Here is a 14,538-nt window from a genome sequence, read left to right on the forward strand (position 1 = left end):
ATGTTATGCCGGCAGCAATCTCATGTGGTGTTTACATGTCCTGATTACACAATCTTGGATAGACCTTGATTTAATCTTATGTTTTGTATAGTAACATGCTGTTCAGGTTTGTAGCCTAGGAGCAATAGGCTATGCCGTTTAGCCTAGGTGTGCAGTAGGCTACCATCCAGGTTTGTGTAAGTGCACTCTGTGATGTTCGTACAATGACAAAATTGCCTAATGACGCATTTTTCAGAATGTATCTGCCATTAAGTGGCGCACGACTGTATAGCATATACGTGTTATTTCAAGAACTAAAAATGGAATGATGTCTGAAGATGATGCATGGGCCAAATGCTCAGGCTACCCCAGTGAGAGTTCCATGGAGCCTGTTCTATTACAGGCTAGCTGGACTGCCCGGGTATCAGTAACCTTACAGGCCTCAAATCATAAAGAGAAACAGTCTCATCACTGTGAGTCATATTTACTTGGGGGCCCAGATCCCAAATTGAACTGTCCTGGGCACTCAAAACAAGATATTAAGAAGGGATAGAAAATATTGTAATCATGGAGACCTCGCCACTATGTCCGCCCACCATATGTACTTACTGAATCCACAGAGATGTGGCTTTCTAGATGAAATCTCTGCAGGTGGAAAGTAGCACTACTGGAAATTAACGTCTGAAGGCCAAGTTTGGAGACTGAAGGTTTTTTACAGTGAGATTAGAGCTGAAGTAGTACACTCTCCGTTACAGGCTGAGCAGAGAAACAAGCGGACACCAAGAGGGGAGAAGGGAACAAGAACAGGAAGGTTTGGTGAAGGTCAAGGGTGGGGACAGAGGCTATGAGGGATTACGAGATGGAATGACAAGAGTTGGCAGCTAAAGAAACTTTGAAGTTTGAGATCTCACAAGTAACACCTCCTGTGAAGCTATTCAAGAGCAAGGTTGCATGTATAGCATTGGAAGTGAGAATTTTGAAGTAGAGCACGTATAGCATTGGAAGTGAGAATTTGAAGTGAGAATTTTGAAGAAGGGAGGAATAAAGCTATAGAGTCTGTGCAGTGATAAACCAGCAGGTTGGCTAACAAATGACTGCAAGAGAGGAGGGGGGAGATGTTATAAAACCTGGGGGCAGGATTTTGTAGCCAAACTCACAAAGGAATGAAGAAAGATAAAGGAAGCAAGGTAATCGTGATTTATTCTTTCATTAAGGTTCTAAAAAAAAACCCAGATATTGATTTTTTTCTTTCAAATAATATTTATATTGCTTACAATGATGGGGAAGGCAGGACTAAAGAACGAAAACAGCTTTATCTTGACCATATCTATTGCATTTGGACCTTACATAATGTTTAAGAGTGCCCACGTCAGTAACGAAGAATTCAAATGACTTTCTGGTCCTTCCACTGACCAAACTGAGCTTCCCTAACATCCCTGGAAAGCACACACTTTCTCCTTGCCTGACTGTCCCAAATCAGATATAAAGAAAATAACTGGGATCAAACTCTACGAATGTTGGACTGCTACTAAAATGTGACCACATACTTGCCTCACATCACCAAACAACAGACACCTAATTTATAGAAAATCCCTATGAGCGAAAAGAAATGTTACAAGGTTTAGTGATTTTCAAGGTTTTTTTTAACCACACTTGTCCATAACTATCTAGGGTCTAGTACACTTCAGAAGCAAAGAAAGCCAGTTCATATGTGAGCTGACCAAATATATCATTACATACTAGTGACATGTGAGAACATGTTGTTAACTTCTACCCTCAAAAGCATCTTTAGTTGTCAGCAGCATTTGAGAAAACATAACATACATCAAAAATCTCCCTAAAGAAAGAGGCTGTGATCCAATTTACAGATTAGAAAACTAAGGCACAGAGAAGTTAACCACCTCAGCTGAAGGCTACACAGCCGGTTAGTGGCCAAGCTGGGATAAGAACCCCCCACTCTTTCAACTCCCTCAGTGCCCTTCTCCCCCCACCTTTACCCCACCCGCAGATGCAAACGTCTGGTAGAGCTGGGCTGGATTTCCACATAAAGTGCTCTTTTGGGAATGTAAAATGAGATGATAGAATCTAAAAAGTAAGAATGAGCAGAAATTAAGAAAAATATTTGCTTGATATAAAACATGTATTTAAAACTATACCTTTACTGCTTCTGATGAAAGTACATTTTCCTTTTTCTGACTTGTACTCATGGGCTCATTTTCAACACTGAAAAATAAAAACCACAGTTTCTTTTGAAATAAAGAGAGAATTACTAAAATCAGACAGTTTCTGTGTTGAAAGCAAACACTGAAAGGTTCTTTATGTGCAATGCTCAAAAGATTCATATACAAATTGTTATACTAAGAATATGTTGATTTAAATCTCTACACTTGAAAAACACATTCAAAAATGCTCATCCAGAAAAGGTGAAGGAAAAGATGTACCAATTGCCAGTTATAAACACAGTCACAGGGATGTAAAGTGCAGCACAGGGTTATAGTCAATACGATTGTAATAACTATGTGTGGTGTCAGAGGGCTACTAGACTTATTGGGGGATCACTGTGTAAGGTACACAAATGTCTAACCAATATGCTGTACACCTGAAAATAGTAATATTGTATGTCAACTGCAATTGAAAATTTAAAAAAAATGCTCATCCAGGCTTCAGAAATTTTTGCGAGTCCACTGTGTGTTATATTTTCTTATGTTGATAATCAGCATCACAGGAATGAGTACCAATGAACAACTATCATAATCTTGGAAAGAACTAGCACTCTTTGCTTTTATTTATATTAACCCTTTGCACTCGCTTGCTTTTTTCTTGATTCATTTATTCTAATGCTAACCGTGTCGAGTCACACTCGACATCCGAGTGCAAAAGGTTAAGGTTCTCCATAGCCTGATTTTTTTCTGAATGCCTATGCCAAGTGTTATTTGAAACAAATTTCTACTCAAGTTTTTATAAACATGTAGGGTCACCTAGTGAGGCTGGGAACTACTCAAAATAGATGCAGGGTTATCTAGTCCCAGATGTGCCCCAGATGGCTCCCGAAGAATATGATTTTCCAAATAGTCAATTTTAATTGTCTTGCTTGGAATACTTTCACCAGATGCCCTTTCAAATGGCATAATAAACTACTGTGGCTATTAGGCACATACGCATTTTAGGTCTAAACATTTATATCTCTAAGTTTACATGTTATCTTGTTTTCATACTTTCATAACCCTAGACAAATTAAGTAGCTCCACTCTCGAGAGTATCTGGGAATTGATATGCTGGGAATTGTGCTTGGCCTGGAGGGTGTAAGAACAAGTAGGTCAGGGGCTTTGTAGAACTTGATCTGATATACAAACTAATAATACCGTTTGGTACAAGTTATAACTGCTGAATGAACAAAATGCTATGGACCACAGAGGAATCAAGGAACAACTGTCTATCAGTGAAGTGCCCACAGAGGAGGTACAAAGGCAGGGGGTAATACAGAATATGGCATTTTCGGAAAACCATGTTTTGTTTGTTTTTAATATAAAACTGGAGCACAGGGACTCGTGACAGGCTAGAGATGAGATTGAGACCAGAGGTTAGTGGATGCCAGACTATGAAGAACCTGCCTGACCTGTGACAAAATGTGACCTTTGTCCTACTAGCACTCAGGCAGGGACAAGCCTAAAGCAGGGGAGGGAGAGAACGTGGAAAATCATGGAATCCTGGGGCTTGGTGGAGAGAGGATGGAAAAGGAGGAGGTGGCAACAGCTCAGATCAGATAAAGGCCACACAATGCAGATGGGATGGAAAGAGAGGATGCAATTTATGCTCCTTAGCTTTTCCATCCATAAAATCCAGTTCAATTTGCAGAGTCAGGGAACAAATGGTAGTGATCAAAAAACAAAGAAAAGTTAGTAAGATCATGAACACCTGGAAAATATAACAGATTAAACTGACATTGGGTCTCAGACTCTGTAGGAATAGATGGGCTACTAAGATACAGCTATGCTCTGAAGAAAAGCAAGCATGTAAACAAGATAAAGATAAGAACTATGTGTTTAACATAAGGAAATCCTACAGGAAAAAACAGAGACAAAAGTAGAAAATAAAATAATATTGTACAATACAGAATTGTGACCTATATTCATATGCATATCTATAAAGTAAGAATGTCTAAATAGTTATTTTTACAGTAAATGGATTCTTATCTCTCTTTTTTCTATTTTATTATCCTTATCTTTTGCCATGGTTGTTTACAATTCAGTTTTTCTTTTTTAAATTAAATGTCAATCGATAATGGTCTACTTAAGCTGAAATAAAAAAGAGATTGACAAAGTACATGTAAAAAGAGCATATTTTAAAGATTTGGGGCATAATTTTAAAAATAATATTGACATTGATGATATAAGTTTATTATCTAACTACAATCAATTTTACATGACATATCTAAAATCTACCTATACATACAACAAGCATTTCAGTCTCCTAAGTTCCTGCTTTCAGATTCCTGAAATTCTGCTTATCTAGAGTATTTACAGGGCTTTCTAGAAACGTACTGCTTTGGTGAGATTGTAAAAGGAAATGGTAAAAATTTCTTTCCAATACAAATGCTCTGCAGAAAGGGCAGCTTTGGGACCACGGGCTAAGGCAGAACACAGTGTTTTCAAGTAGCTGTAATTACTTCCATGCTGAGAACACACACCAAATAGCAGAAAACCACCGTTGTAGGTCAGCACATAAGTTACTCTGTACTGAGCCAACAGCTGAAGAATTTAAAGTCAAAATCACCCAAAGAAGTTAATACCTGACACTTCATAAAACTTTCTGAAACTTATATTGTATTTAAGTTTCATGAATCTTATTGCTAAACCAAAATTTCAGAATGTGTTGAGTTTTAAAGCAAACAACACATTTTAAAATTTTGGATTAGCTATACAAATCACTGGTTCAACCCTAGCCGGTGCTCAGTGGTTAGAGCGTTGGCCAGCGGACTGAAGGGTCTTGGGCTCTACTACGGTCAAGGACACATTCCTCTGTTGCAGGATCGATCCCTGGCCCCAGTTGGGGCATGTGCAGGAGGCAACCAATTGATGTGACTGTCTCACATAGATATTTCTTCTCTGTGCCTCTTCCCCTCCCTTCCACTCTCTCTAAAAATCAATGGGAAAAATATCCTCGGGTGAGGTTAAAAGAAAAACAAATTAAAAACCACTGGTTTAATTAGAGCTTCTCCACTTCTTTCCTAGATTATGAGAGTCCCTTCTAACTTGCTTTCTGGCATGTTCTGGACTGCCCTGCTTCAATCCATTCTTCCTGCTAATCTGATCATGACACTCTTCCATTCAAAAAACCCTTCAGCAAGTCTCTACCAGTTGATGAATAAAATGAAGTCCTTAGCATACTGTTAGTTATTCATGATGTGGCTCACAGAACCCCTTCCCATTCTTAGAATATGCCAAGTTCACATGCCAGTAAGCCACTTTCTTCTCCTGCAACAACCTGTCCCACCCTGTCCAACTCTTAACCCTCTACAATTTACAATTTAGTTCTATTTTACTCTTTTTGTACTCTCACTACCCCTCATACATACATTTCTGCTCTTTTAAGCCCCCCACCACACACACATATTTTATTGATTTCAGAGATGAAGGGAGAGGGAGAGAGAGAGATAGAAACATCAATAATGTGAGAATAACTGATCACCTCCCTCCTGCATGCCCCCCACCAGGGATTGAGCCCACAACCCAAGCATGTGCCCTGACTGGGAATCGAACCTTGACCTTCTGGCTCATAGGTCGAAGCTCAACCACTGAGCCATGCTGGTTGGGCCATTTCTGCTCTTTAACACAATGGTTGGTTGTCCTTTGTTTAACTAGAATTTGAAGCCATTAAATTCAGAAACTATAACATTCATGTCTCCAGCTCAGAGCCTAGCCTGTGCCTGGTATGATAAAGGCACTCAACTATCCTTTGTTAATAAAAAAATAATTGGTATCAAAGAGGTTCTTCACTTGTGCCTGCTTACCTTAATCAGTAGACACTGTTCCATTGGGAACAATGTAATAATACACAATATTCTCTTCTTCTTAATGAAGTGTGTGTGTGCGTATGGATGTGTGTATGTATATATACGTATCCACACACACACACACACACCTTGAAAGAATGTACTATAACTCATATTCTGCATCATTTTTCTCTGAAGGAATAAAGAGGAAAGTGGAGCTAAGGGAAGAAATTTACTTAACAGGAATAAGGTCATTTTCAATTGATTTAAAAACAAAATACCAAAAAATCAGAAGAGAGTAGATAAAGATACTTTAAACTATAGATACTTAGATATCTGCTTGGTAAAAAACAACAACAAATAACAGAAGAGAATCAAAGGTTTGGAGTGGTACTCTCAGACCCTTAAAAATACGAGGGAAAGAGAAACATGTTCAAATCCCGATAATCTCAAACCCTGTGAAAGATGACAAGGCATTTCTATTGTTCTCACAGTTTAACCCCCTTTGGGACCTGGGAATAGTTCAATAGCAGTATTTTTAGAAAGCACACAATTTGCTCATAGCAGGGGGTGAGGGGCAGGACTCACAACCACACGTAGGCACAAAAAAGGCTACCCTGCATTTTTAAATAGCTCCATCTTACTTAGCTAACAGAACTTTGGAAATTAATCTTTTAAAATAACCCAGCTAAATATCAAGGTCAAAGTAACACAGAAGCTCTCAGTTTTGAAGCGACCTTATTTAGAACAGAGCTGAAAACCAGGAATCCAAAGTACAGCCGTTAAGCATTTACCTACTTCATGCCAGACCTAAAGTAAACCTCGGGGCATGGAAAAAGGAGCATATAACACACTAAAGTTCAAAGAATTTACACAGAGGAGAGCCCCTATTCTGTCACTTAAGGTATTTTATACTCTTAGTTTTTGTTAAATTCTAACAAGATTCCCTCACCCATTGCAGAGAAGCAGCTGAAAATGGCGCGCGCGCGCGCGCACACACACACACACACACATGCTCACTCAGTCACCAGCATGTGAAGCATCCTCTTTAGGTGTCAGGCCCTGTTCTTGGTGCGAGGGGTGGAGCAGTGATCACACCAGACAAAACCCGTGTCCTCACTCCTTCAGAACCCCTATCTGGATGCCCCCCAACCCCCTGAGCAATTGTATTTATAAAACAGATTTCTGGGCCCGATTGTCAAGGATACCACTTGGCGTGGGGCTCAGGGACCCACATTTTCAACAACCGACTCCCCCTTCCCTGGGTTGCTCTGATGCAGGTGGCCCTCTGACCACATTTCTATGCTCAGCTAAAACCAACAGCTGAGAGTTGTATAGGGAAGAGAAAAATCTGGTCAGAAGGCTCTCCATTTAATATCTGCATGTGTTATGTGCGGATACTTAAAGGGTAGATATCAGTGATTTAGAAAACTCATTCCTGTGAAACACTACCCATCTCCCAACACCAAAGTCCGGCAGAGCTCCTGGTCCTACCTAGCAAAGAGCCACTGCCCTGATGAGCACGCTGAGCACTGCAAGCACGGCGTGGGACCAGCAAGGAAAAATCCCGTCATCAGTGCACACCGCAGACCGGGCCGCAGCACAGGGCCTCACGTGGTAAGAACCAACTCCTGAATGGCCAACAGAGACACGCAGGAACGGTGCCTGTCCTGCACTCAGGGAGGACGGAGGCAGCGAGGGAGAGGAAGCTCTTCCCTCCTTCCCCTCCTGGAACCGCAGCTGGGGGCGCCTCTTACCCTGCCTTTCCCTCACAGCATCGCTGTGGCTGCATCAGAAAAATCTGGAAATGTTAAAGGACTGAATACAGCTTCTGTAACCGCCTCCCCGGGGTTTGCCCGCTTCTCCACAGACGTGGGAGTCTCCGATTCCTTGCCATTTCCGGAAAGAAGGCAATGTCTGGGGCGGCTGACATCACTGGAGTCATTCTGAGCATCCCTAACACCAGGTCACCGAATAGAAGGTAGGCCCTGATTTGGGAGTGCCCTGACATCTCCACAGTCCCCCCAGGCCACTGTCCCAGGGACTGCCCACCACTCCCAGGCCCCTCTGCTGCGGATCTCTCTTCCCTCTGCCTCTCCATCCCACTCAGCTGCCTGCAATTACTTCCCACCCTAGACTTCCACTTCCACTGTGCAGCGCAGTCTGCAGTAGAGGAACTGGCAATATTGCTGGAGATAGGGACAGGGAATTGGGTCCTCCTCCCCCACGAACATGAAACTGCTGGTTCTGGGGGCCAGGTCTACTAGGCAGCATCTCTCTCGACGGCTTCCCTTCCCGGCATGTTGCTCCTCACCTCTGAGTCCACGGACACAACTCCTATGATGAAACCCAGAGCCTGGCTTTCCCTTGAAATGTGATCAATTCATACTTCAGTCCGTGACTTCACTCTGAAGGACTAAATGAAAAATAATATGGAACAAGAGGGGGTCTTTTACCTGCTCACTCCCTTTCCCACTGTCATTAGTAGCAAAATGCTTTGCAAAAACTCAAAACAGACACGTGGGGGAGGAGGACGTCTCTTTCAGGGACGGCCCCTTAGGAACACGCAGCTTTCTGGATCTGGTTTTTCCAATATGTAAACTGAGAGGGTCAGGCCAGCTCTCAGCCAGATCTGAAATCCCGTGTGATCCTTCAATAGGAAGGTGAGTGGAAAGAAACAGGTATACTAACCTTGAGGCTTCAGTGGTAAAGGAACAGACTATGACCAAGAAACAACTCAAAATCAGCATTAGTACCAGCGCAGTAAAACAAAGAGGCAGAAACTCTGTCCCTTATTTTAAAGTTACTGAGGTCACCTCTGGGCCTACCCTCTATTCCCTTGGGCTCTACCCTCTCAGACTTCAATGAGGTCTTTAAACACTATATGGACTCTATCCACACGCCCTCCTGAAGGGTCTGCTCATGCTTTGAGGACTGTCTACACTACTCTGGGGATGTTTGTCTTAGAAACAGCTTCACATGCTAGCCTAGCATTCTCCTTGCCCAATGACACACTGCTGTACATCATGGATCAAACAGACTTTTCTGCACTGGCCTGAGCCCCATCCGGTCTCTACGGCACAGAGACCTCCACATGATGATTTACAAATGACCATCTGGAAAGCTGTCCATTCCTAAATGGTGACAGCCAGCAGTAGAGTAGTACTTGTGTCTTTTTAATGACCATTAACAGAATATAGAACAGGTGGTTATGGCACTATTTCTGGGCTCCAAATTAAAAGGTAACTAAAAGCAGCAATCAAACAGCATGCATTTTAGTTCAAACATCTGGCACTGGAATTTCAGAACTCTTTGGAGAAAAATCTGGGAAGGGAGGAAAGGTAATAGGCATGATGATGAAGCCCTGTTGCTTTGCAATCTTAGACTCTTCTGACAGCCCTTTCCTCATCATGTTGGCCGCTCTCCTATAATTTAGGTGTCTTCCTTGAAGCTAATTTACTTCCTGTTCTTCATCTCATGCCCTCAAAACAAGACCACAATCACAGTTCAATCACGGGCTACAGAGAATTGCGGTGTGTGTGATGTGTACCTGAGCGGTCTACCCATCCAGGGCATTAGTAGCTGCTCTATTCTCCCAAGTCCTCTCCCTCATACCTTTTAGATTCTGAATATTTGAGACTCACCTCCCAAGAATTAATACCCTGAATCTCTTGCTATGATGTGAACTCAAACACTATTCTGGCTGCCTCCTAAAATGGGCCACTTGTTCATATCCCATTCAACACATTGCCCTGAGGGAGGGACGCTGCAGCGCCTTCCCAGAGCCTGGCCAAGGCTGACCCCACCTCCAACCTCCAGTTCAAATCCTTTCTCCTGTGTAAATTCTTCTAGACACTAATAAAGCAACAATCTATGTGAGACAACACACACACCCATGCCCAAGTGACACTTTCAAAAAGTAAATACCAGCCCTGGCCGGTGTTGCAGATTCGATTCCTGGTCAGGGTGCATACCCAGGTTGCAGGTTGCATTCCCAGTCAGGGTGCATGCAGGAGGCAGCCAATCAATGTTTCTCTCTCAAACTGATGTTTCTCTCTCTCTCTCTCTCTCTCTCTCTCTCTCTCTCTCTCTCTCTCTCTCCTCCCTCCCTCCACCCCCTCTCCCCTCTCCTTCCTCTCTAAAATCAATAATAATAATAATAAATACCATCTCCTGGCTACCTTCCCCATGTCATCAACATCCACTCTCTCTTCCATTCTGGAAATGGCCGTTCCCTCTGCCTGGAAAGCTCTTCCCTCACATTTCTTCAGGCCCCACTCCCAAACATCGTCCAGATGTTACTCAGTAAAGGGAGCTTCCTCGACCAGCCTATCTACCCCCTTACTCCAGACGCACTATTCCCATCATGCTCTATTCCCTCGCTCTGCTTTAATTACTTCAAGGTACACTATATATTAGTTTATACAACTTGCTTATTTTCTGCCCTCTCCATTAGAATACAAACCCTATGTAAACAGAGGCACATTTAGCTATTTCAAGTAGATTCTGAAAAGTGATAATACATCTAAGACTTTTTAAAGGATTAAATTAATATTATTTTTATAAATATATGCACTATTGTAGAAAATATTACAGTGTCATTGTTAAGTGAAAAAAATTCAAATTTCAAAATACTGAAGAAACCTTTAAGTCTCTGTAAAAATGTGTATAGGTGTAGCCCTAGCCGGTTTGGCTCAGCGGATAGAGCGTTGTCCTGTGAACTGAAGGGTCCTGGGTTCAATTCCAGTCAAGGGCACATGATCAGGTTGCAGGCTCGGTCCCCAGTAGGGGGTGTGCAGGAGGCAGCCAATCAATGATTCTCATCATTGATTTTTCTCTCTCTTCCTCTCCCTTCTTCTCTGAAATCAATAAAAAATGTATTTAAAAAAAATGTATAGGTGTAGATACACACATAGGGAATGATCTGAAAGAACAGTACTTGTCTCTGAGTGGGTAGGATTATGAGTTGTGCTTTTAAAAATATTCTCTTGTAAATTCATACCTGTTTTATAAAAAGCATCTATTACTATTAAAAATAGACAAAAAAATACAAAGTATTGTAGGTGATTTTAAAAAACAAATAACAGGAGAACATATTTGCCAATGATATCAACGATAAGGGTTTAATCTCCAACATTTACAGGGAACTCATGCAGCTTAACAAAAAGAAGATAAACAACCCAATCAAAAAATGGGCAACTGATCTAAATAGACACTTTTCAAAAGAAGACAGAAGGAAGGCCAAGAGACATATGAAAACCTGCTCTAAATCACTAATCATTAGAGAGATGCAAATCAAAACAACAATGCGGTACCACCTCACACCTGTCAGAATGGCCATTATCAACAAGTCAACAAATGACAAGTGCTGGAGAGGATGTGGAGAAAAAGGAACCCTCGTGCACTGTTGGTGGGAATGCAGACTGGTGCAGCCACTGTGGAGAACAGTATGGAGTTTCCTTAAAAAACTAAAAATAGAACTCCCATTTGACCCAGTGATCCCACTTCTAGGAATATATCCCAAGAAACTGGAAACATCAATCAGAAAGGATATATGCACCCCTATGTTCATAGCAGCACAATTCACCATAGCTAAGATTTGGAAACAGCCTAAGTGCCCATCAGCAGATGAGTGGATTAAAAAACTGTGGTACATCTACACAATGGAATACTACGCTGCGGTAAAAAAGAAGGAGCTCTTACCATTTACAACAATATGGATGGAGATGGAGAACATTATGCTTAGTGAAATAAGCCAGGCAGAGAAAGATAAATATCACATGATCTCACTCATTTGTGGAATATAATGAACAACATAAACTGATGGAGAGAAAATAGATCCAGAAACAGAGAAACATCAATCAGAACGCCAAACCTCAGGGAAGAAATTGTGAGATAACCAGAAACCAAGAATGCCTGAGAATGCCATTCTAGCCACGCTAGCAATCATCAGATGTACGGTAATTTTACCTGGGACAAGAGGAAAACAACTCCGAGACCATGTGGATTCTAGCAAGAGAAGAATCGACAGGACTACTCCAGCCATGAAGACAGAAGAGAAGCAGTCCAGAGACAGAAGACGCTGATGTGGCCTTCCCATACTAGCAGTTAGCAGCTGTGCATCACTGCAGATTGCCCAGGACCAAACCAGACAGAGTCGGACCTGCATTACCACCAGTTGTCCACCATCCAGAACTGAAATGTCAGGCTGACATGTACACATAAGGAACTGTTGGACATTGAAATTGGGTCTCAAAAGAACTGTTGGCCCAGAAAGAAACTTACTACAGACCGATTCATTTGCCTGTCACCATAACCATTATTGCTTGTCTCATTTTCGGTTCTTATAAGTGTATTTCTAATAGCACATGATCTCACTCATCTAGGGGAAATAATGAACAACATAGACTGATGAACAAGAACAGACCCAGAAACAAGGAGGCATGGATCAGACTGTCGGGCCTCGGGGGGAGGGTAGGCAAGGGTGGGGATAAAGGGGGAGATCAACCAAAGGACTTGTGTGCAGACATATGAGCCCAACCAGCGGTTAAGGACAACAGGGGGGTGGGGGCATGTGTGAGGAGGGGGGTGGGATGGAAATGGGGGGACGAGGACAAATATGTGATACCTTAATCAATAAAGAAATTTGAAAAAAAAAAATAACAAATTTGTGGAAAAGTGCAAGGAATAAATTTAAACTAGACAAATAAAAAATACTAACAGTAGAAATATATAATGGTAACTTCTTTGTATCATTGCCAAGTAAAATCCGTACCTGCCTGCCTAGAATAGAAAAATCAAAAGTATTACATGAATTCTCAGTTTTGACTGACACGGCACAGCCCAGCCCTCCGTTAGGGCTGCTCCCTGGTGCTGTGACAATCAAGACAATAAAAGACCGAGAGTTTACATATCACCCAACCTATCCACACTTGTCAAAATGCAAAATTTAAAATATTTCATTACTTGTCATAACAAGCATGGCATAAGAAATTATGATCTCCCTCTAAGGTAGTATCCATGTTTTGAATAAATTTTAATACAAAGAGTGAAGCAGAAAATTTCTAACATACATTTGGCAGAAATTTCATGAAACTAGTATTTGTGAGAGCACTCAAATACCATTTTCATGTCACTTCCAGCACTGCCATCTGTGCCACTGGTCACAAAGAGCATATAAAAATCACCCTCCTTAAAAGCGTGCTGCAATAATGAAACCAAAACTATTTTACATAAATCTAAAGATTGCTTTTGATTTAATCCCAAAACTAATAACAATTATTGTGGCTGGATGAATAAAGGGGCGTGGGAAGAGGTGTCAAATAGCTAGTCCTCATCCACCATAACCAGAAGTCAATATAAATATCTAAAGTTTATATATCAAGAATGGTTAGTAAAGCATTCTTTAGAAACACGTACAGAAATACAAGAAACAATTCAAATGAGATTGAAACAGCTTCCTCTGAGTCTCAAGAATGGGCCCACACCTGTTAGATGCTCCACAGGCCCTGCATTATCTATCACCTTGCTACGTAGTTTGGCAAGAAGAAAGACTTGTGGGAGGTCTGCCTCCCCCACAAATCTGCATGAGTGCTTTGAGTTAAAGACCATGCTGCACTGTGTTCACTGCTGGGTTCCCAGGGACTAGCACAGTGCCTGGAGCAAGTGGCACTAAATGAATTCTTGGTAAACATTGGTGAGGTTTTCAATCAAATGATGAAGATGACATATAGAGGAATTAACCAATGCATTTTGATGTGTGACTTTTCCAGTTAAACAAAAGTCTTCCTGATCTATAAGGCATATTTCTTTATTTTGTGCCCTATGGAGTTCTGGCTGGTATGCTAAAGTTGGAAGAGACCTTAGAGATGAGGGCCACCTCCCTCACTTTAGAACCAGAGTCTGAGAGGGCTAATGACCTGCCAGGGTCACAGTGCTAGTCAAAGCAGATGAAAGGGATCTCACCTTGAGGCTCTGTTAACTCCACCCAGTTTCACATTATAGACTACTGCCATATAAACAAACCTCACTCGTACTTGTAGAAAGTATCAAAATATCATTCTGCACTATAAATATTACTTCCATGTATTTATAGCCTTAATTGTAACTTTTCCCACTTGAACAAATTAAGAGTTCATTCTTTCTTTGGGGAATTTTTGCTAATGCAGGGTTATAAATTCTTTGGTTTTCTTTTCCTCTTTTATATAAGATATCCATTAGGTTTTAAACAATATTTTTCTCAAATAGGTAATTCACATAACTTTTAAATATAAAAAGGTGTAAAATGACGTCTCCCTTCTCTTCCTCATTCCTTCACCCAGTCTTTCATCCCTTCTAAATAGTTCACACAACACTAGTAACAGTTTTTCATACCTTTGTTTTTTTATATACAAATAGGAACATACTATACACAATGGTTTGCATCTTGCTTTTTTTTTTTTTTTTTAGTTTAATGTATCTTGGAGATATTTCCTTATCAGCACATAAAAAGGTTTCTCATACTTTTTGACAGCTGTGTAATAATATTCCATTACATGGATGTACCATGATTTATCAATTAGTCCACT

At 41.2% G+C, this 14,538-nt stretch overlaps 1 protein-coding gene across 1 annotated transcript in view; it reads right to left on the bottom strand.

Moving 5' to 3' along the window:
* Nucleotides 1-14,538, bottom strand: part of CRYBG3 (crystallin beta-gamma domain containing 3) — a 140,919-nt gene that overhangs the window by 112,349 nt on the left and 14,032 nt on the right. The window contains exon 2 of the mRNA XM_054714056.1: nucleotides 2,136-2,202. Coding sequence (XP_054570031.1) covers nucleotides 2,136-2,202 — 67 coding nt within the window. The remainder of the gene's footprint in view (nucleotides 1-2,135; nucleotides 2,203-14,538) is intronic.

The sequence above is a fragment of the Eptesicus fuscus genome, chromosome 3, assembly GCF_027574615.1.
Source record: "Eptesicus fuscus isolate TK198812 chromosome 3, DD_ASM_mEF_20220401, whole genome shotgun sequence".
Lineage (NCBI taxonomy): Eukaryota > Metazoa > Chordata > Mammalia > Chiroptera > Vespertilionidae > Eptesicus > Eptesicus fuscus.